General features: G+C 41.7%; 1 protein-coding gene across 1 annotated transcript in view; it reads left to right on the forward strand.

Annotated features, from left to right (window-relative positions):
* The window catches only part of SMC1A (structural maintenance of chromosomes 1A), a 34789-nt gene extending 23031 nt beyond the window's left edge, over window positions 1–11758 (forward strand). The window contains exons 20-25 of the mRNA XM_063083148.1: window positions 4990–5146; window positions 5625–5779; window positions 5902–6053; window positions 7182–7251; window positions 7537–7647; window positions 8089–11758. Coding sequence (XP_062939218.1) covers window positions 4990–5146; window positions 5625–5779; window positions 5902–6053; window positions 7182–7251; window positions 7537–7647; window positions 8089–8172 — 729 coding nt within the window. The 3' untranslated portion in view covers window positions 8173–11758. The remainder of the gene's footprint in view (window positions 1–4989; window positions 5147–5624; window positions 5780–5901; window positions 6054–7181; window positions 7252–7536; window positions 7648–8088) is intronic.
* The last annotated feature ends 11901 nt before the right edge of the window (window positions 11759–23659 follow it).

Here is a 23659-nt window from a genome sequence, read left to right on the forward strand (position 1 = left end):
TAATTTGTATTCATTATAAACTTAAGTGTTCAGATGTATTCAATATGTTTTAGTCTGTTGGAGTCTTTTTTTTTTTCCTTGATGTTCAAATTGTCCCATCCTTGGCCAGTGGGAGCTAGTTCCAGTTTATTTTGTTATTGTTGCTATTTTTAGATTTTTAGTAAGGAAAATTTCATGTGTAAAAGTAAAATAGTACAGTGCTCCCTCATGTAGACATCACCAGTTTTGACAACTATCAACTCGTGGCCAAACTTGTTTTACCCACACCCACTCCATTCTCCCTCCCTACCCCCAGGTTATTTTAAAGTAAATTCTGGACATCATGTCATTTCATTTGCAAATATCGCAAGAAGTATCACTAAAAGAGAGAAGAATTTAAAAGAAAAAATAGAGCCTTATAGAGCATAGGCAGAGTAAAAAAAAAAAGAAAAAAAATTAGTACAATTATCATACCTAAAGTAATAATTCCTTAAAACGATGATTAGTCTTACATGTCCCTGATTCTCATTTCTCATTCTCTCCCCGCCCCCACTCTCTCACTCTCATACACATACGCTCTTGTGTGTGTGCTCTCTCATAGTTTGCTGGCTTGAATTGGGAGTCAACTAAGATGATATACAGGTAGGTAGGTAGGTAGATAGATAGATAGGATTGGTGAAGCGATTAGTTGATATGTCTCCTGTCTCATTTAATCTATAGGGTTCCATCTGTTGTTTTTTTTTTTTTTTTTTTTTTTGGCAATATTTTTTGGTTGTTGAAGAAATTGACTCGTTTTTCCCAAAGGGTTTTCCACATTCTGTACTTTGCTGATTGTATCCTATCATATTTAAAATGTCCCCCCAAAACAAAACAAAATAGTTCTGCTATCCTCTGTATTTCCTATAAGTGGGTGGTTTGATATAGATCAGTGCTGTTCAATAGAGATAAAATGTGACCCACATGTATAATTTTAAATTTTCTAATAGCTACATTAAAAAAGTAAAAAGGTGAAATTAATTTTAATATTATATTATGTTTAACCCAGTATATCCAAAACAGTATCATTTCATTGTGTGAACAATATAAAAATTATTGATGAGATATTTGATCTTTTTTTGTACTAAGTCTTCAAAATCCAGTACGTATTTTACACTTACAGTACATCTCAGTTTGGATGCTAAAATTTCCTCAGAAATACTTGATCTGTATTTAGATTTCCTAAAATTTATAATTGAAACAGGAGACCTACATACCCAAGTTGTTCCAAAATAAAAGTTTTCCAGTAACTGGATTGAGTATAAGGTTTTCAATTTAAATGAACTAAAATTCCATAAAATTAGGACTTATAGTTAGTTCCTCAGTTGCACTAGCCACATTTCATGTGTTCAGTAGCCACATGTGGCTAGTGGCAACCATATTGGACGGCACAGATTAATAGGCTTGATTAGATTCAAGTTTTGGTGTTGGCTTGTTGTGGTCACGACTCTTTCACAGGTGGTGGTGGTACTTCCATCAGGAGGTACATAATGTCCGGTTGTGGCTCTTTTTGTATGGTTTGCAGCCATGATGATCATTGCCTAGATCTGTTAATTCATCAGGGGTTGCAAAATGGTGATCTTATTTCATCATTTGTTTATTAGTTGGAATACTATTGAGAGATAACATCTCTCATCATTTATTTGGTTACTGTGTGGTACAGTTTATACAAGAAAGGCAGGATATATATGCTTGATTATTTCCCTTTATCGGGTTTTAAAATAGTGAGTTGGTTCCTTGGCATTCTCAAGATTTGTCCTGAGTTATTTTCATATCATTATGAATTTATGAATTTAAATATATTTGGTATGTTTCAGTCTGTTGTGGTTATTATTCTTCTTTATGGAATTCATTCAAGTTGTCTTCTAAGTCATTTTGACACAACCCTTGTCTTTGAAATCTTCCTCACTTTCTGATATGTTCAGGCTCATCTTCTACATTTCCCACCCCAGGCCTGGAATCAGCCATTTTTCCAGGAAGCTATGACTTCTCTTAGTAGGAGATGCTATTATTTAGCAACTACCATCTGAACACTGGAATGCTCATGATTGCTGAGTTGCTCATTGCTTCTATAACTTTTCAGTAGATTGGGCTACTAAATGCATTTTTTATTTTGAAGGGAAAATATATCTTGAGTTCATATGGATACTTCTGATTAAATTGTAATACTTTCACAGTTTATCATTGATTAGATCATGTTTGAGTCTCGTTATTCCTGCTTAATATCTTAATTCCTAGCAACACTAACGTAATAATATATTTCCTTTAACCTACTCTGTATATAATAGTTTGAAAATCACAATAAGATATTATTAGTAACAATTTTATTATTTGATGCAGTTTTAAATAGTTTAAGATTTCCTTGAGGTTCTTTTTGTCATTAAGCAAGTTAAAGGCTCTTTGGGCATGTATAGTCATTTGCCTATGTTTCAAAGTGTTTAACCAGCTTAATATATAGTTAGGTTTCTTTGTTTTATTTTGTTTTCAACTTTTAGAGATTGTTCTTTTTAGCGTTTTGATTTTTTTTTTCCCAACTTTAATTTTGAATTGTTTTGAACCTCCAGAAAAGTTGAAAGAATAGAACAAAACACCTATACTCCTTTCACCTTAGATTCACCAATGAATATTTTACCACATTTGCTTTCTCTCTCATCTCTCTTCCCTCCCTCCTTCTCACCCCACCACATGAACACTTTTTTTTGTTTTTACTGAACCTTTGAAGGAAGTGCAGCCTTCTTGATTCTTCAACACTAAATACTTCAGCATGCTAAAAACAAGAGATTCTCCTGCATAACCAGAATTCCATATTACACCTGAGAAAATGAGTAATTATTTTATAATATTTAGTATCCAATCCATATTTGAATTTCTCTAGGTGTTCCAAAAACGTCTTACAGGTTTTTTTCCTTTTGGAACTAGAATCTGATCAAGATTTATGAATTGTTTTTGGTGGTTATGTCTCTTTAGTTTCTTTTAATAGGGAATAGTCTCTTCACCGTTTTTTCATGGCATTTATCTTTCAAAGAATCTGTGTGAATTGTCTTAGAAAATGTCCCACATTATGGATATGTTGGTTTCTTTATAATATTGTTTAACCTGTTATTACAACCCTTGTATCTCTTACAAGTTGGAAATTTGGTCTAGCCTGGAGGCCCGATGGATTCAGGTTAAGAACACTTTCTTGGTGACGCTGTGTACTTTCTGTTGCATCCTGCCCAGAGGTACATCATGTCAGGATGTATCCACTGCAATCTTCAGGGTGATGTTTTGGCATCTTGTGAATATCTTGTTCCCCAACAATTTTTTACCCAGTGGTTTTCACATTTTGATTTAATTTTGTTTTATAATTATATAACATCTTCATGTGGTTCTAAAGTATAAAACAAGGTACACGGAGAGAACTCTAACTTCCATTCTTGTCCCCTTTACCTCTCTTTCTCAATAGGCAACCCTTTTAATTAGCTTTTGGATTATCCTTTTTTTGTTGTGTGTTTAAAATACAAATATATCCGTATGCAAGTATAGTCATATTCCCTCCACCTTTTCTTGGATAAAAGATAGCATACTAATTGTGTGCCTTTCCTATTTTGCTTAAAAACCTATCCTGGAGACCTCTCCACAGCAGCGTATAAAGATCTTCAGAAGGGCTTTCTAAAATGTAAATACATGTTGACTATCCCTTATCCAAAATACTTGGAACCAGAAGTGTTTCAGATTTCAGGTTTCTTCCGATTTTGGAATATTTGCAGAATACATACCAGTTGAGCATCTCTAATCCCAAAATCTGAAATCCGAAATGCTCCAATGAACCTTTCCTTTGAGAGTCATGTTGGTGCTCAAAAAGTTAAGATTTTGGGGGATTTTGGATTTCAGATTTTAGGATTAGGGATACTCAACCTGTATGTTCATGTCCTCCCCTCTCTCAGGATAAAGTCTAAAAGCCTTATAAGGCCCTTCATAATCTGGCTTCTGCTTGTCTATACAGCCTCTTCTCTTTCTGTGCCTTCTCCCAACACACTTGTATTTGTGCGTGCACGCACACACACATACAATTGCTGCTACTGCTGTATTAGATTTGGGGGGGGGGGCGCTTTTGAAGTTTATTGAATTGCTTTTGAATTGCTTTCAATTCAATGAATTAACCATGAGCAAACCCCCCTGGCTTTTGCTTATGATGTTCCCGACTTCATGGAAGACTGTTATTTCTCTCTGTCCTCACCCATTTATCCTGTAGGCCTTAGTTTAAACATGTTCCCAGGAGCCTTCCCTAGCCCCAGAGTCTGAGTTAGGTGCCCTTCTTGTGTGCTGATTCAACATTGTCTGCTTATTGTTGTTTTCACATTCATCCTTAGTATTCTGATTGTTTACTTATACGTGTTCCTCTGTTAGACCCTTGAACTCTGTGAGCACAGGAACCATGGCTCACAGGACATGATGGCCCTAGTGCCTGGCACTTGGTAGGCATTCAGTAAATATTTATCGACTAAAAGTGGCAGAAAGGCACAAGCCCAGACATGCGTTGCAATATCCATAAGACCTAAAACCAAACTCAGGTGGAGTTTGCTCAGATGTAGTGATCTAAGCAGAAAACGTGAGTTGCCTTATTCATTGTGAAGCTGTAGATGGAGTCCAGAGCAGCCTGTGTGGGAGCCTGTAGGTCACCTTGGGATGGTGCTAGCTCATGGCCTGGGCTGAGAGCCAGAGAGGGGCACTACCAGCTGCTCCTCCTGAGACAAAGAGTTTGGCAGGGCCTAGGAGAAGGGCTAGAAATGAAAAGGTGGTGTTAGCCTGTAATTTCCAGGGATGGTGGGAATGGTTACTGTGGGCAGGATCTGGTGGAAGGAGCTGAGCTGGGGAAGAAGAACCTGCCTTTTTCATGAGAACAGGCACCCAGGCTCCAATCGGTCAATCATTTCTGTCTGGGCCTGGATGTAGGGGCCAGGCCCTTGATGTTGCTGGGCCTGGGGCTTACAGGATGCCCAGGCTGAGGAGGAAATCAAGCAGGAGATGAACACACTGCAGCAGAAACTGAATGAGCAACAGAGTGTACTTCAGCGTATTGCTGCTCCCAACATGAAGGCCATGGAAAAGCTGGAAAGTGTCCGAGACAAGTTCCAAGAGACCTCAGATGGTAAGATCTACCCTTCTGTTTGGGCCTAAGATGAGGGCCGGAGGCTGGAGGTATGCCAATGGCTTGCTATACATCACAGCAGCTCCTGTTTTTACATACTTTTTTACTTAAAACTCCTAGGAGCCCTAAACAGTGGGGGTTATCATACCTGCTTTAGAGTGGAAAACTGCTGAGGTTTTGAGAGGGTAAATGACCTGCCCAAGGTCACACAGCTGGTTGCTGGTAGAGCCCAGAGAGGAATCCATTTTTATGGGGCTCCAGGCCCATGTTTCTTCCTCTACCCTGTATCCAGTGGCTTGCCCACTGAATGCAGGTACCTTATGGGACCCTCTTCTTGGGAACCTGTTCAGGCATTCCTCTCCTTCTGTGGGATGTCCCTCCTCTGGATTGTCTTTTGTAGGTCATTCTTGCCAGGGTGTGATCCTCAGCCCTGGCAGAGCCAGGGCACTGTGGGGTCACCTGTCTTTCCTTCTGGCAGAGTTTGAGGCAGCCCGAAAGCGAGCAAAGAAGGCTAAGCAAGCATTTGAACAGATCAAGAAGGAGCGCTTTGACCGTTTCAATGCTTGTTTTGAATCTGTGGCTACCAACATTGATGAGATCTATAAGGCCCTATCCCGCAACAGCAGTGCCCAGGTAGGCTGGAACCCCTTACCCAACTGGCTTCTACTATTGTCAGTTGCCCTTCCCTCGAGGCTTCCCGTCCCCATCTCCATCCAGGCTCAGATCCAGATCCTAACCCATCTGCCTTCCCTTAGGCATTCCTGGGGCCTGAAAACCCTGAGGAGCCCTACTTGGATGGCATCAACTACAACTGCGTGGCTCCTGGCAAACGCTTCCGGCCTATGGATAACTTGTCAGGCGGGGAGAAGACAGTGGCAGCTCTGGCCCTGCTCTTTGCCATACACAGGTAAGACTGTCCCCCAGGGCAGTTGGTGGAGAGACTGAACTGAGGCCATCAGAGGCTCTGGGGCCCAGGGATATGCAGAGATCTACGGAGGTGAAGATATTCTGGTAGAATCTGGATTTCATCCCTATTTCCCTGCCTACCACAGCATATCTGGCCTTGGTTTTCCTCGACCTGTGTTCCCCATCCACCCTCATCCACTTGGCATGTCCTCACTGGCTCCTGCATGTATTTAGTCCCACCTCCAAGCTTTTGCTCACATGGTTACTGGCTAATAAGCTCTTTCCATGCAAATCTAGCTTGACTGTTTCCATCCCTTCACACCTCCTCCTTCTCCTACCTTCCTCTAGGAAGCCCTCTTTGGCCACAGTGGCATACCCTGACCTCCCCTTCCTGAATGCCAGTAGTACTTGAGGTCTAATCCCCACAGCTTAGTGCTTGGTTGTACAGCATCATTCCATGAGCATTTCTTGAGTACTGCTCTGTACCAGACCCTGTAGAGGGATTGGGGACACAAATGAGTCAGACATGGTCTCTGGCCTTGAGAAGCTCATAGTCAGGTAGAAGTTAGCACACTTTCTGTTCATGGTGTCTAAGTGTTATAACCGGGTGAGCGTGGGTGCTGTGGATACACAGAGGAGGGACACAACCCAGTGCGGGGAAGGGTGTGGGTGGGCCAGGCAAGGCTTTTAAGGGCAGGAGACACTTGAGTAGGAAATATAAAGTACAGGTAGAAGTTTGCCAGGGAGACCAGCAGGCATTCTAGGCCAAGGGTGCAGCATGTGCAGAGACAAGGAGGCATGGCAGAGCATGGTGAGTGTTGGGATGGGGTGGACCTCTAAGTAGCTTGGTCATTATGGCCAGAGCCTATTTCTCCAGCCAGCCTTGAAACTCTTGAGAGGACCATGCTTGTGGTTCTGCAGGATTCTGGAGCAAAAGGCTGGATGTAGAGGAGAGTTTGGTTGGCGTATTGGCTTTTAGGGGCTCAGGCAACACTAAGACCTGGGTTTTTTAGTTTCTGAAGAAGTGGAGAATGAAGCTGGCCTTTTGATTGACCTTGGGGCTCTCCCACCCCACCTTGCCACCCCCTCAACCCCCTCAGTATCAGCTTACCTACTGGTTCCCTCCCAGCTACAAGCCAGCCCCCTTCTTCGTCCTGGATGAGATCGATGCTGCCTTGGATAACACCAACATTGGCAAGGTGGGTGCAAGGAAAGTGGGCCCCGGGAGGGAGGCCCCCAGGTTGGGGCTGGGTTTCAGGGAGCAACTCCTGAGTGCGCCCTAGCCATTCCTGCTGCCTGTTCTCTGTGCCTGGGAGGCTGGGCCCAGGGTCATCCACGCTGTGGTAGTCAGTAGCTTCCTCTCATCCTCTCTTTCCCCCACCGTCCACACCTACCCACTCCCTCTGCCTACTGGTTCTGACTGGAAAACACAGGGGATTGTTAGGGCTTGAGCCCTGCTAAGTGCCTGGCGGCCCCTCCTACAGGTAGCAAATTACATCAAGGAGCAGTCGACTTGCAACTTCCAGGCCATCGTCATCTCTCTCAAGGAGGAGTTCTACACCAAGGCTGAGAGCCTCATTGGAGTCTATCCTGAGGTAGGGTGGGCCTGGCTCAGGAGCCAGCCACACTCCCTGCCTGACTCCCTAGGGCAGGAAGGGAAGGCTGCAGTGGAGGGCCAGGGGTGGTGGTGAGGTGGGGAAGCATAGAGAATCAGGTCCTGAATGGCCATCTGGGCTTTTTGGAGCCCTGCTGTGGAAGCTTAGCCAGCCCAGCCGGCAGGGCCATTGCATTTGGCGACAGGTGGAAAGGCCAGGCAGAGGAAGCCAGACAGTGGAGAAAGGAGGAAAGTGCAGAGGTAGTCAGGGAGAGAAGGCACATGGGACTGAGCACATCCTCGCAAACCCAGAAAGGACCATTGCCTGGGCTTTGGGCAGGTAATGTAGGGAGGAGGGTTTGAGGTCCCAGTCCTGGGGTGCTAGACCCCTCTTACTTCTCTCCTTACAATTTTATTTTTCTTTTTCTCTCTCCTCCTTCAGCAAGGGGACTGTGTGATCAGCAAAGTCCTGACCTTCGACCTCACCAAGTACCCAGACGCCAACCCCAACCCAAATGAGCAGTAGCAGTAGTTCTGCCCTCCCGCCCTATCTGGATCCCTAAGCTGCCCTTTTCCCAATCTCTGGATATTTGGCTCCCAGTCTTCCCCTATCTTCTGGCCCTTTTTGGTATAGTCATGGGATTTAGGCACTGCTGTCAAGCACGAAGAAGAACAGAGGTGATTAGGTCTGGAGCAAAAATTCCTGAGCTACAGGGAGCATCCTGGCCTCTGGAAGGAGGTGCTGAGCTGAGCTGAACTGAACTGAACTGAACAGGGCCATCTGTCCATCTCTCCTCCCCAATCTCACCCTTATCACCCATAATCATGGGTCCCTTAGGTCCTTTGCCCACTGTGTGTGTGGGTATGTGTGTGTGTGGGTATGTGTGTCCACAGGCGTGCATGTGGGTGTGACTGTAAAATAATACAAGATATTGGAGACCTGTTTTAGGAGGAGCCTAGGCTGAATTTGATTCCAAGAGAGCTTAGGATGACAGCACCCTAGAGGGGCAAAGGTACTTGGGACCTCATAGGAATTTTAAGCAGTCACCTGAAGCTGCCGTCATTCACTCATGTATTCATCAAACACATACTGAATATCCTGTTTGTCAGCCTGTATGCTTGGAATAGAGTTGAATCAGACATGATCTTTATCCTCCTGGCTTAGGAGAAGGCAGTGGGTTAATGAATTGCTGTGGTTAGCTGGACATCATTTGTACAGTCAGCCCTCCATACCCGTAGGTTCTGTGTCCACAGACTTAACCAGCTGCCATTGAAAATATTTAGGAAAAAAACAAAAGTAATACAACAGAAAGGAATACAAACTTAAAAACAATACAGTACAACAACTATTTACATAGGATTTACATTGTATTAGGTGTTAAGTCATCTAGGGATGATTTAAAGTACACAGGAAGATGTGCATAGGTCATATGCAAATGCTGCACCATTTTACATAAGGGACTTGAGCATCTGCAGATTTTGGTATCTGTGTGGGTCCTGGAACCAATCCCCTTGCGGATGCTGATGGATGACTGTACTTTGAATTTGAAAAGAGGAGGATTACCTCCAGGCTTCTGGAGAAGGTCACATTTGAGCTGGACGTCGACAAATTGGTAGGATTTGGTCAGGCACTAGGAACAGAGCATGGGCTCTGGGGACAGACAGTTACAGATTCTGATCCCACTTTTGATCATTACTAGTTGTTTGACCTTGGGCAAGTCATTTGACCTATCTGTGCCTCAGTTTCCTCATCTATAAAATGGGGCTAACAATATTACCTACCTCATAGGATTTAATGATGTCAAGCTCCTCACTGGAGGCCTTATTACTGCTTGGATCCCACTAGCTGCCAACCTCTCAGAATACAAGCCTTCTCATACCTGGACCCCTGAGGGCTTCTGATCACGGCTGTTGGGACAGAAGGAGCCTCTAAATCTGGGAGGTGCTGAATGCCCTGGTTACTGGGAAAGTTCCAGGGCAATGATGAGGTTTTACCTGGTAAGGAGGGCCTGAGGAAGCCTATAGCTTCAACCATGTATGATAACGGTGCTTGGACTACAATCTGAGTTCTGAGGAAATAGGGGAGAGGTAGCCTGGGCCACTTCCCAGCCTAATGTGTGAGGTTCCTTTTGGGAACTAACATTAGCTGTAAGGACCGCGCAGAGGCATCAAAGCCTGTTGTGAGTTCAGCTTTTACTCACTGGCATATGCCACCAGACTTTTGTCTTAATCTGTATGTTGCTTTTTGGTTTTTTGAAGTTAAGTCAGTTCTAATTACCCAAGTAATGCATGAATCCGTTTTTTTAAGGAATTAGATTGTTACAGGTAAAGGTAGCCTCATTCAACCACCAACCACTCCCCCTCCTGATTCTTTCTTACTTGCTGTTAAATTTGTTGTATTTTCATCTAGACTTTAATACTTTTACATAAATATATGAATTCATTGGAAATATTGTGTTTAATGCAAATGGTATATTCTGCAATTTGCTTTCTTTGCTTAACAGTGTTTGTGAGATCTGTGCATGTTGTTAAATATGTATCAGTCCATCCTCTGTGATTGCTGTATAGATTGCCATCATATGACTCTACCACATTTTATTTGCCCATTTCTCTTGTGATGCACCTTGACTGTTTTCAGTTTTTGCTGTTACAAAATATTAACACAGGAGCATCCCTGTACCTGTGTGAAAGTGTGTGCATGTATGTGTGAAAATTTACCTAGGGTTGATTCCTAGAAGTGAAATTAGAGTCATAGGATATTTATATACTTGTTTTAATAGATACTTCCAAATTGCCCTCCTGTACTATTTACTCAGTATTTTTCTTGAGGCAATCTGAGGTCTAACATTGTTATCTATATCAGTTTCATCCTAAGTAGTGATATCCATGCAATCACAGGTTTATGCGCTAATCATGTATTTTTCTAATACATATTAAAAGGTGTTAACTATCAAAACAAAATAAATTTGTGTTCAACCAAAGAAGTCACATACCACCAGTGGTACATGTGCCATTATTTGGCGAATGCTGACATATGAAAGAGCTCAATTTGGGGGTCAGACCTGGTTCAAATCCTAGCTGTAGAAACTTGGGCAAGTTCCTTCAACTCTGAGCCTCAGTTTCCTCATCTATAAAAGCAGATAACACCTACCTTGCAGCAGTGAAGAGAAGATTAAATGAAATACATCTTAAGCAATTTGGCTGGCATCTAGATCACCATAGCCCTTTAAAGGTAAGCAATTGCTATTCTCCTCACTTTACATATGAGGAAACTGAGGCCCAGAAAGGTTAAGTAACCCACCTGCCAGATAACGTCCTGGGTTCGAGCCCGGGTCCCCTGATTCATTCTAGTGCTTTCTGCACTATAAGGGTGGTTATCAACCTGGACTGCACGTCAGAATCATTTGTGAAGCCTTTTTCTTTCTCAAAAACCAAAGCAATATATACACAGGTAAAAAATAGAATAGTGGTACAGAAGGGCTCATAATGAAAAGCAGCAGTTCTCTGCTGCACCCCCACATCCAAAGGATGTGGAGCTCTTTAAAAATAAATTGCTCTGGTCCCGCCTCTGGAAATCTGATTCAGTAGGCGTGAATAATAACCTGGATAACTAACCCCTACCTCACAGGATGGAAAGGATTACATGAGGTGCCTTGGGCTAATGCCCTGGCACACAGGAATACAAGTGCTACAAAGGAGCATCAAGGACTTAAGACCTGAGGATCAAGGAGGTGAGATGACTTGTCCAAGATTCCAGTGGTGTAGTGGCATAGTCTAGACTTCCACTCAGATCTCCTTAGTGCTTGCCTACTGCTCTTTCCTGTTGTGCCCTACTGCCTCCTGTCATTGCAAGGCAACTTGTGTCAGTGAAGGCTGTGCTCAGAGGAGGGGAGACACTGTGGTGTGTTTCCAAGAGCAAGCTTTATCGGAGGAGAATCCTTAGGGCTTAGAGGGACTAGGTTGACTCCCTTATATTCTAGACCCAGTAGCCTTGGTCTTGGAAGTTGAAGCTACTCCACAACAGAATCTACCTTTAATGGGCACTTCATGCTGGAAATCACAGTGTTGCACACCAGGAACACAAAGATGAATAAAATCTTTATCCTGCAGTTGAAGAGTTCATTGTCGGGGGGGGGGGGGGGGGGCAATTTGTAAAACAGCTGTTAACCATACAATGTGATCAGTGCTGTGACAGGAGAACAGGAGGGGCATCTAACTTAGAGATTCAGGGAGGTCATCCTCTGGTCTAGAGGATGACTCCTAAACTGAGTCCTGAGAGACTGGTAGGAATGAGCCAGTTGAGGAAATAGGAGTTTCCAGTTAGTGGAAACTATATGCAAAAAGACCTGCAGGCAAGATACAGCAAAGCAGTTTGTGAAGATTCCTGGGGAGGTGGAAGAGCAGCAAGAAAAGCTAGAGAGGTAGTTAAGTGCCTGGCTACAGAGTTCAGATTTATCTTGTGGGACAGTGTGGCTCCCAAAGTGGCTGTGAACCAGAAACATTGGGCGTGCTGGGCCCCAACCTCTAAAGACTCAGTTTCACTAAGTCTGGGGTGGGACCTTGGAATCTTGAGTGCTTATAAAGGTCACTACATGACTAGAGTGAGCCAGGTTTGGGAACCAAAGCTCGAAGGCAGTGGGAGCCATGAAATGGTTTTAAGCAAGTGGGACTCAGATGTGAATTTAACAAACCTGTTTCTGGCCAGCCAGCCAGTGTGGAAACGGATTAGTTTAGATGTTCAGGCTGTATGCGCCCATGCCTATAGTTTCCTTGTTCAACTTCTCACACTATTATTATGTTTGTTTATTTTGTCTCTGAATAAGCTGTAAGCACAAGGGTGGGCCCGGGGATATCTTGCTTACCAGTATATCCCCTGCAAAAAGCACAGTGCCTGACACAAAACAGGCACCCCAAAAAGTTTTTGAATGAATGAGTGAGCGAATGCATTTGAGAGAGAATGGAGATGGAGATTCCTTAGGAAACTATTGAAAAGACGGGGAGGCCTGTTCTAGGGCAAGGGCAGTAGGAATGGATTGGAGGTGATAAGGTATGAGCTGTTAAGGGAAGACGATGAACTGGACTTGGTGACTGATTATTGAATGTGGAGGGTGACTGAAGGGATAGAATGAGTACCATGAATAGCCAGGATTCCTACCCTATCCCAGTTGTCTCTTTCCTCATCCATCTCTGAATCAGAATCTCCTTCCAACTTCCTCAGTAGCTGGAATAATTCCCTCAAGTTTAGTTAAACATTCTGTGTGCTGTGTGGTCTCCCACTCTTCCCCGCACTCCCCAGCCATTGATTCATTCATCCAGTTCAATAAATCTTGGCTAAGCACCTCCTATGTGCAGTGAGGCTCTTCCAAGCCAGGACTCCAACTCCTTCTTTCCTACTTAAAGAGATGTTTTGGGGCACTTTCCCAGGTAAGACTCACATCCTTTATACACTAACATAGTGAGATGCCCAGAATGTCAGACCTGTAAAGGAACTTGGACATTTTGCCCAACCCCCTCCTGAGGCGATCAGGGGAATTAACTTCCCAAGATGCCAATGCTATGAAGTATTGGAGCCAGAGCTGGAACCTAAGTTCCCTTTCCACATTCCCTCTAGAGCTTTGATCTTGAGCTATCCCATTGCAGATCAGGACAGGCAGAGGTGGTCAGGGAGAAGGTGGGACTTAGGTTGAACCTTGAAGGTCAGTGTACTGACAGGCCAAACAAGATGCTTGCCAATTACACTGCCCCTTTCTGGAAACCCTCGGCAAACTTGCCATGCCCGCAGTCCCTTCTGAGGGGTTTCTTTAGCATAAGTTGCCATGCTCTGTACCATGTGACCTCACAATCCTGACCACAGGTGGCTAGATTTGGATAGTATCTGACTCAAGGACAGCCAATCTCTAGGCTGGCCAGTGGCTGGTTAGGTGGATTGGTGTAAGAACTCCACCTCACGGGTGGCATGTATTGAATGGCAAATGCATGAGAGTCAGACCTTCTTTTAGTGAGGGTGAATGTGAGGCATTCAAAAGAAGTCAACAGTTAATTAGAATCTAATGAGGCAGAAGTGGTGGATGAGAGGTGGCCAGAAACTAAACAGCAAAAGCAAGAAAAAGCTGCAGAAATCGTAAGTCAGAAAAGGTCATGAGACATTTGTATCATGAGATCATGGGGCCACAAGGTAGCAGAAGCCATGAAGCGGCAAGGCAACAATGGGTCAAAAGGATGCAAAAGCCATGAAACAATGGGAGCCACAATGTAGCAGGAGCCACAAGAAACAAACCATGAGACAAAACCGTGACAGATCCATGAAGCAGCAGAAGGCTTGAATAGATGAGATCCATGAGGCCACAGAAATGATACAACAAGAGCCACAAGGTAACGAGCTACGTGGCAGCAAAGCAACAGGAACGGAAGAGGCAGGAGTTAGAGGCAACAGAAGCTACAACACAAGCTGTGGATTAATAGGAATTGAAGCCCCAAGAGCTATGAAGCTGCAAGAACCAGGAAGCCTAGAAACTGTGAGGCAGCAAAAGCCATGGGCTAGCAATGAGGGGAGCAGAAAGAAATTAGTCAGCAGTAGGAGGAGTATAAATAAAGCTAGAAAGTTGAGTCACCATTTTGGGAAGCACCAGAGAAGGGAGCAACAGATGCCTGCAGCTGAGGGGGTGACAAGATAAGACAGGCTCTAGAGCTGCTTTAGATCAAGAACCATTTTCAAGTTTTTGTTCTGTGAGGCTGCCTGTGTAGCTGTTGTTGTCTTCCTTATTTCCCTGTGAATGATTTAATAAATCCCCATCACTGACCTGAGTGTGTTTTTGTTCCTTGAAATCTAGAAGAGATTAACCCTATAGTGTGCAGTTTAGATGGGTGGAGAGCAGGGCAGAAGGTCTTCCTGGTGGGTTTGAAGCAAGGTACAGAAGTGGGAATTCACCCATTCTTTCTCTCATGCCCTCACTTCATTTACTTATTGGCTTATTTTTCTCATTAATTCATCCACTCATCATTCATTCGTTCACTCACTTATTCATACCCTAACTCGTAACTCATTCACTTATTCACTTATTCATGCATTAATATAAACATTCATTTGCTCGTTTGTTCGTTCCTGTATTCACTCATGCATCATTTTCCCATCCATTCGTTCAGCAAGCATACGTTGAATTCCAGCTGTGGGTCAGGACCTGTGCTAGGTTCTGGGGATAAGATATACTTCCTGCCTTCCAGGAATTCACAGTTTAATTGGGGACTCAGAGAAGTAAGCAGATAAGTACACTAAGTGTGGCAGATGATACAATGGAAATGTAAACGAGGCAAAGTGAGCATATAGGAAGCATTGGATGGTTCTCCCTGGGGTGGGGCAAGTTGGAGGGAGTACTCAGGAAAGCCTTTATAGAGGAGGGGGCACTTGAATAGAGTCTTGAAAGAGGAGTTTGTGTTTATCACGTGGAAAGGTAGGAAAGAACATTTCAAGCAGAGGAGCTGCCTAAGCAAAGTTATATGAAGAGTGTGAAAGTGCAAGGGTTTTGTGGGGACTGGCCATTGTTTCATGCAGTGGAAGAAGTGACGGAACTCAGGCAACCAAGCTTAGCTTTGACCCTATGAGCAATGGGAAGCTGTAGAAGGAGTTGAAACAGGAGAGTAACAGAGTCAGACTGGTATTTTAGGAAGATCGCTCTGGTAGCTGGTGTGAAAGAAAGTTGGCATGAAACACTGACCTAAATAATGTACTTGAAGAAAGTACATGTAAGTGTCATAATTAGAGGCATGAACAAAGACTTTTGGGTGCCCCCGAAGAGGGGAAGAGAAGTTCTACCAGGGGACAAGGAAGACATTTTTGGAGGAGGTGGAATTTAAGCTGAGCCTTAAATAATAGGGAGGGTTCCAACTGGTAGAGATAGGGAGGAAGGGCTTTCCGGGCCTAGAAGACATGAAAATAAGCAAGGAGGTAGGAGTAATATGCCATGTTTGGGCTAACAAATATTCAAGTTTGACTGGAGCAGAGGCTGCATTTCAAGGAGAGGCTGGAAGGGAGACTGCAAGGTTTCTCAGAAAAATAATATATTCTGCTGCAGCAGGTCTGGAGGGACAAGGGAATTTAGGGAGGGTTGTGGGCAGGAGTGTCTTTTTTGTGCTTTTTATAATTAATTTTTTTCTCAAGTGTTCATTTTAAAATAGAAGTAATGCAGGCACGTTATTTGGAAAAATCAGTAAAATCAGTACAGAAGGACTTATTATAAAAAGCAAGAGTACTGCCTTACACATCCCCCACCCCCACTCTCACTTTTAGCAACCACTTTTAGTTATTTCTTCTGATTCTTATCTGCATACCTAAATAATATGATATGTGAGCAATTTTTTTTATCATCAATTTCAGACATTACCCATTGATGTCCTGCTATGATGTCCTCCTGCTTCTAATATAATTTAGTTTCTCTATTGGTTAGCATTCTGAATTTAAGTAACACTTTATTTCTTGTTTCATGAACTAGAGACAATATTTCTTGATCAGAACTTTGTTAGATGAGAGAATATCCTTTCCTTTAGCCCTCTTCCCCAGTGTTAACCTTCCAACTTCTGTCATCTGTTTTCTTATATTGTCAAAGCTGATAACATTGAATTCTGTTCTGTAATCATGATTGAGTTTTTTGGTGTTTTGTCTATAGTCTGATTCTAAAAGTTGAAAAGGAATCAACACCTGTTAATATGACTATATAAATATTTTTCATTGCAAAGCCAAGCAATGTACTTTTATAATTTTTCCTTGTAGTAGCTTTTTCTTTTTCCTAAAGTTTCTAATCATTTTCTCTTTCACTATTTTACTTTGTCACATATTTCTTTTTTTCTTTTCAAAATCTTCATTACATTAGGAATCCCATAAAGTCTACATTTTGCCCCCCAGGAGGCCTTCTTCCTAGATACCTTCAACCCCTTTCAAATATGGACTGGTTGCTTCCTAAGACCTGATGCATAGCTGTCATTTTGGGACTTCCCTTCACTGCTTTCCATGGTTATATCCACTATTTATTGATTCCTGGGGTTTTTGTTTGTTTGCCTGTTTTTCCTATTGTTTTGATGGAGCACATCCTCAAGTAACTTTTGGAAAGTTTATGTAGGAAGTAGACTTCCTGAGTGTGTGTCTGAAAATATCTTTATCCTATTCTCACACTTGGCTATAAAGTTTGGGATTCCATGTCATTTTCCCACAGAACTTTGAAGGTATTGCTCTACTTTCTTCTAGCATACAGTTTTGATGATAAGAAGTTTGATATCAGTCTGAGTCTCATTGGTTTATGGGTAGCTTTCTCCATTGCTTTTTCTCCTCTCTTTCAAGGACCCCAGTGACACAAATGTTAGATCTTTTGTAATAGTCTCAGGGTCCTTGAGGCTCTGTTAGTTTTTTTTCCTCCAGTCTGTTTTCTCTCTGTTTTCCAGATTGGGTAATTTCTATTGTTCTATCTTAAAGTTAACTGATTCTTTTCTCTCACCTCTCCATTTTGTTGTTAGCCCATCCATTGAGGTTTTTATTTTGGTTTTTGTATTTTTCAGTTCTAAAATTTCCATTTGGTTCTTCTTTATATCTTCTATTTCTTTGCTGGCAGGTTTTACTTTTTCATTTGTTTTCAGCATGTTCCAAATTGTTTGTTGAGGCATTTTTATGATGGCTCCTTAAAAACTCTTGTCAGATAATTTTAACATTTCTGTCATCTTGATGTCTATTGAGTGTGTTTTCCCATTCAAGTTGAGATTTTCCTGGTTCTCAGTATAATGAGTGATTTTCTATTGAAACCTGGGCATTTTTGGTATTGTGTTATAAGATGCTGGATCTTATTTAAATATTCTGTTTTAGCTTGCCTCCTCAAACACCACTCTGGCAGTGGAAGAGGGTATAATGCCTTATTACTGCCAAGTGGGTGTGGAAGTTCAGGTTCCCACTCGGTGTCCTTTGATATTGTGGGGGTGGGGGGAAGTGTTTCCTTGTTACTAACAGGTATGGGTAGGAGTCCTAGCTGCCAAAACTTCTCTGACACCACCCCAGTGGGAAGGGAGAGGGCAACTCATTGCAGCCAGTGAGGGTGGAAGTCTAGGCTCCCCACTCTTGGCCTTTGCTGTTGGGGTGGGAGCAGGGCCACAGTTTTCTTCTGTGATGTTTGGCTGTGGTAGAGTGGTTATTATCTAATTGCTGGTTCCTTCAGCCCTAAGTCTGGGATAGATGGGGTAAAAAATAAACTCAAGGAACTCACCACCATGTCACTCCTCTGCTACCAAATTCCCTACCCAGTTTGCTGCCTTCTCTCCATTTTCAGTCTTTTTATGTATATATATAATGTCTAAGAATTTCAGCTGTACTTAGTGGGAAGAATAGGGAAAAGTACTTCTACTCCATCCACCACTACCCCGTCATTATTTTTAAAGAATGTTATTCTTGGTGTTTTAAAATTTCATAATTATATGTTTAGGTTTGGAATCTTTTGTCATTCGTTGTGCTGGCCATTTGTTATATCCCTTTATTTTGAAGTCCTTTAATTCTGGAGAACTCTTTTATATTATGAGGGTACTTCAAAAAGTTTGTGGAAAAATAAAAAGATAATATGATCTTTCCATGAACTTTTTGAAGTACGCTTGTATTTCTTTGATCTATTCCTCTTCTCCATTTTCTTTGTTCTTTCTTTCTAGAAATCCTTGAAGTTGGATGTTAGACCTCCTGAGTTTATCTTTTGTAATTTTTTTATTCATTATCTCCTACTTTCCATCTCGTTCTTCCTCCTGCTTTTCCTCCCTCCCTCCACTTCCTTCCCTTCCTAGCTTTCTCCCTCTCTTCCTTTTGTTTTTGTTTATTTTCTGGGAGAAAATTTCACTTGATCTTCCAATCCTTCTATTGCACTTCTTTTCATTTGAAAATCACATTTTAAATTTCTAAATATGCACTAGTGTTGTCTTCTCCTTTCTTATAGCATCCTGTTCTTGTTTTACAGATGCACTATCATCTTTAATCTCTCTGAGAATAATAGAGGTATTTTCCTATTTCCTTCTATTCTTTGAAATATCTATTTCATTTGGGATTTTTTTTTCCTTTGCTTATTTTGGTCTCTTTCTTTCAAGTTTCAGTCTTTTCTCAAATGCCTGGTGATCAATGGTTGTTTGCTGATATTTAAGAATGTAGCAATAAAAATCTGATTGGAAGTTCTGTGTATGGGGACAGGGCTAGGCAACTGGTGGCTTTCCTTTGGGATGACTGGAGGAGAACTAAGTGCTATGATGCAGATTCCCTGAATGCCAGAATGCCAAGATCTTTTCTCTGAGGTTGTTCAGACTCCTTAGAGAAGAACTCTGATTTTTGTCTAATGGGTAGACACCTGGCTGCTGTGAGTTGTGCACAAGGGTGTGGGTTGATGGTTTGATATACAGCCTTCCAATTAAACTCCCTGTTTTCAGCCCCACATCTCATTCCCACCTTTTATCATACCTGGCATTGTCAAGATCCAAGACACTCCAGGTTTCTGCACAGAAAGATCAACTCTCCCTCTGAGGCATCACCTCCATGCATACGCTAGGCTATGGCTTACTCCACCATGTTTCATCAGTCACCATTCCTCCATTTACTTTATATCTTCCAGAAATTTGTTGAAATCTCTCTTTTGCTGAGGACCTGCTCCTATTCTCTTCATCATTGTGTTTTTACACTTTTTAAAAATTCTTTTATGATCATTTTAGCAGGGTCTCAGAAGGGAGTGGAGATAAACATGTGGTAAGTCTGTCATTTTGACCGGGAAATCTACTAGTCTACTTTTAACTGTTTGTTTTTTCATTTTTTTGGTAATTATCTTCATATCTCTAATATACATATTTTTCTATTTATCAACTTCTTTATCAATTTTAGTCATTATCTATTGACTTTCTGCCATTTATACTATCCAACTGCTCTCCTCCCATGTCCTCAATATAGTGGTGTCAATAATTAGATATCCTCTATTTCCTTACCTTTGTACCTTTTAACTAATAGACTTATACGTTCTCTTTCTATCTCTTAACTTTTGTCATCTGTACTTTCACTTTTATATTAACAAGGCTAACAATATTTACATTCTGTTCTGTAACTATAACTAAGTCATCCATGCTTTGTTGATAGGTCATTCTAAAAGTTTAAAGTTAATAAAGTGTCTACGCTTTTATGATTGTGTAAATACGAGTATTGTTCCACAAAGATCCAATTAGTGTACTAGGATTACATTTATATTTTTTTTATTTTAAAAAGAAAAGATGACCAGTAAGGGGATCTTAACCCTTGACTTGGTGTTGTCAGCACCACGCTCTCCCAAGTGAGCCACGGGCCAGCCCTACATTTCTTTTCTTACAGTCTTTTCCCCTGAAGTTTCTAATTGCCTTTCTTATTTTTTCCTTGCATTGTCTGACTTTATCACCTTCTTTAGTTATTACAAATTTTCAAGGAAAGTATAAAATCATTTGAATCCCCTTTTTTCCCAGATACCTTCCACCTGGAGCCCTCCCGTCTTCCTGCTCCAATTTGGACTGATTGCTCTGTAGGCCTGTGATAAAGCTGTCATCCTGGGACTTTCCTTCATTACTCCTCTGGGTTGGACCCAATCTTTCCTGGACCCCATATCTTCCACTTTCTTAGTCTGCTCCCTCATAGTGGACATTGTGGTTGTTCTCCAACATCCATTCCAATCTTCCCCCATTGTTTAACAACTGTGCAATTTGAGTGGGATTGACCCCGCCACCAGCTCTAGGTATAGGCCTCTACTGATATAAACCAATCTGAGTAATTTCATCCCCCTCACCACAGTGATGATTGGTTCAGGGATGATCCAATCACAGTGAAGCTTAGGACTTTTGTTCAGCTTTCAAGGGAAGAGGTGGCCTATCTTCCTTTGGATATGAACAAAGAAGCATGTAGCCTGGATGCTGCTGTTGGCCATCTTGTGAACATGTGGAAGGCCTACCTGAGGATGGAGCTGATAAATGGAGGAGGCAGAGCCAAGAGAATAAGAGAGAAACAGAACCATATTCTGATCATACTATGCCCGAAGTCTCCCTGTCTATGGACTCCTCAGTTAAGTTGAGCCAATAAATTGTATTTACTGTTTAAGCCAGTTTGATTTGGGTTTCCTATTGCTTTCACCTTAAAGCATTCTAATTATGCTAATTATCATCATCATTATTAATTCTAATTATTCATAATTATTCTAATTTAAGGCTTTTGGTTATCTCCCTTTGGAAATGGGATGAGTGCATGTTTGGTTATATGAGGTATATTTGCACTATATTAAGTGGAAGCATATTTTTAAAGCAGAAGTATGGGAGGAAGGGTATATATGGATGTTGGAAAACCAAAGGAGTGATCTCTAGTGCTCCTTAGCATCTAAATCTCCAGCTGTTTGGGGGGATTCTCCCCTAGTGGGAGTCTTGGTGGCAAGCAATGCCCCACTTCCTACTATGGAAACTGAAGGTGGTCAGATATTTCCCTTCCCTGCCCACCAGGCAAAAAGGGCTGAATACTCTGTTGATGGCTTTGAATCCAGAGTCAGCAACACAAAGAAGCCAGAGATGTACAAAATTAACAGAAGGATGATAGATTAGGACAGTATATTTGTAATGTGCAAAACTGACAAAAGATTAATAAATAGAAAAAGAAGATAGTAAATCCAATAGGAAAATGGGCATAGGATATGAAGAGTAATTTACAGAAGGAGAAACTTGAATATATTGAGATTTTCAATTCTACTGATAATTAGAGAAATAAAAATTAATACAACAGTGAGAAATTACTACAAGAATGGTAACATATAGAAAGTCAGATATTATCAAGTGCTGATGAGGATGTGAGGAAAAGGACAACCATGGGTGGGAGTATAAACTGGGACAGGTATTCCAGAGAGCAGTTGAGCAGTACCTCATGAAATTAAGTGTGTGTATACCCTGCAACCCAGCAATCCCGCTTCTGGCTATATATTCTGGAGAAGCTCTCACACAGGTCCTAAGGAAACATAGTTAAAGTTGTTCATGGCAGCATCGTTTGTGGTAATGAGGAATTAGAAGCAACCCAGGTGTCCATCACCATGAGACTGGATAAACAAAATGTGGTATATTCATAGGACGGAACACTATAAAACAATTAAGAGTAATAAACTAGATTTATATATAGCCACATGGATAGGTCTTCGAAACCTAGTGCTGAGTGAAAAAAGTAAAAAACAGAATTAAATTTAGCATAATACCACTTATGTAAATGTAAGATAACACTATATATTTTCATGGATATGCATATATCTAAATAAACATATGGAAGATCGGTTAAAAGGATGTACATATTAATTACACTACAGAGACTCGCTTAAGGGGGCAGGAGAATGGGAATGAGGATAGGGACTGTGGAAAAAATAATAAGATAAAATAAAGTAAAAGAGCAGCCTTCAATGGATTGATGATAATAATGTGCTATGAACTGAAGATTATGATTAACTCAAACTTGAAGTCCACAACAAATAACAAAATAACAAGACTGAGGATGGGCAGAGTTCATTTGAAGTGGCTTGTGATGGGTAGCAGTGGAGTAGCAGTACCGGTAGCCGTAATTCTAACCATGCCATTCCTGCAGTGGGACCTTAACTGTGGTTCCTCCTGCCTAGCCTCCCTAGTTCCTGCCCCATTTTCTCAGCCCGATCTCCAGACTTTTATGAGCTACCTGCTAATCTCACAACAAATCCCTTTTCTGCTTAAGTTAACTAGAGTTCATTTCTGTTACTTGCATCTGAGAATCCTGACTGATACATCATGCATTTTGTTGGAGAACATCCTTGAGTAACTTCTTAAGAAAGGTAAATTTTGGGGTCTTTGCATGCCTAAAAATGCAGTTGTTATTTTACCTTCATATTTCAATAATGGTTTGGCTTTAGAGTTCTATGTTAGAAACATTTTTTCCTCTGATTTTTGAAGGTATTGCTTTTAGCATGTACTGTTACTGATTAGATTTGGATGCTAATATTATTCTCATTCCTTTGCTGACGATCTGTTTTCCCTACCTCTGAAAGCATAACTTTTTTTTCTTCATACTTAGTGTTTTGAAATGTCACAGTGATGCTCCCAGAAGTGTGTTTTTCCATCATCATTTGGCTGGGCACCTGCTGGGTGGGCCCTTTGATTCTGAAGACTCATGTCCCTCTACTCTGAAAAATCACTGTTTTATTTCTTTGCTAATTTTCTCTCCTTTATTTTCTCTGTTCTTTCTAGAACTCCCATTCATTGCATGGTAGATCCCCTGGATGATTGTCTTTGTCTCCTTATTTTCTCTCATATTTTCCATGTTTTTTTGGGTGGGTTATTATTATATTTTGAGACATTTCCTTGACTTTTCTTCTACTGGACTTTTTTATTTTGGCCGTCATTTTTAATTTCTAAGTACTCTTTCTTATTCTCCAAAGGTGTCTTTTTCATAGCATCCCTTTTCTTCTTTTCTTTTATATATGCAATATCTTCTGTGTATGTGTGCCTAATAGAACTTTACTGGGGTCTTGGGGATAACAGAAGATAATTATCAGGACAGAAAGGTAGATTTTAAATGGATGCCAGATATTACCTCTCCAAGAGAATGTTATTATTCATGCCTCTCTGAGGGGGGCTGCCTACTGGCTGTCCCTCTCTATAGCCCCCTAGCCTGATATCATGTGTGGGTAAGATTATCTTCCACCAACTGTATGGTTGTGGCCATGTGCTCCCTACCTGCAGACCAGATCCCCAGCTCTCATCTTGGCACCAGAGAGAGGAAGCCATCATTCCATTCCCCACTCCCAGGCCGACTGCATTTCCTGTTCCAGCATAATGCTCCTCATATCCAATTTCTTTCTGGGATATTATAACACCTGCCTCACAGTGGTGACCTGGTCCCCACAGCCCACATGAGGTCATCACAATAGTCAGCAGCACAGTTCACAGAATGGATTGTTTTTAAAGTTAAATAACAATATTTGTAGTGGAACCAACAATCCAGTCTCATTGCT

The sequence above is a fragment of the Cynocephalus volans genome, chromosome X (assembly GCF_027409185.1).
Source record: "Cynocephalus volans isolate mCynVol1 chromosome X, mCynVol1.pri, whole genome shotgun sequence".
NCBI classification, from domain to species: Eukaryota; Metazoa; Chordata; class Mammalia; order Dermoptera; family Cynocephalidae; genus Cynocephalus; species Cynocephalus volans.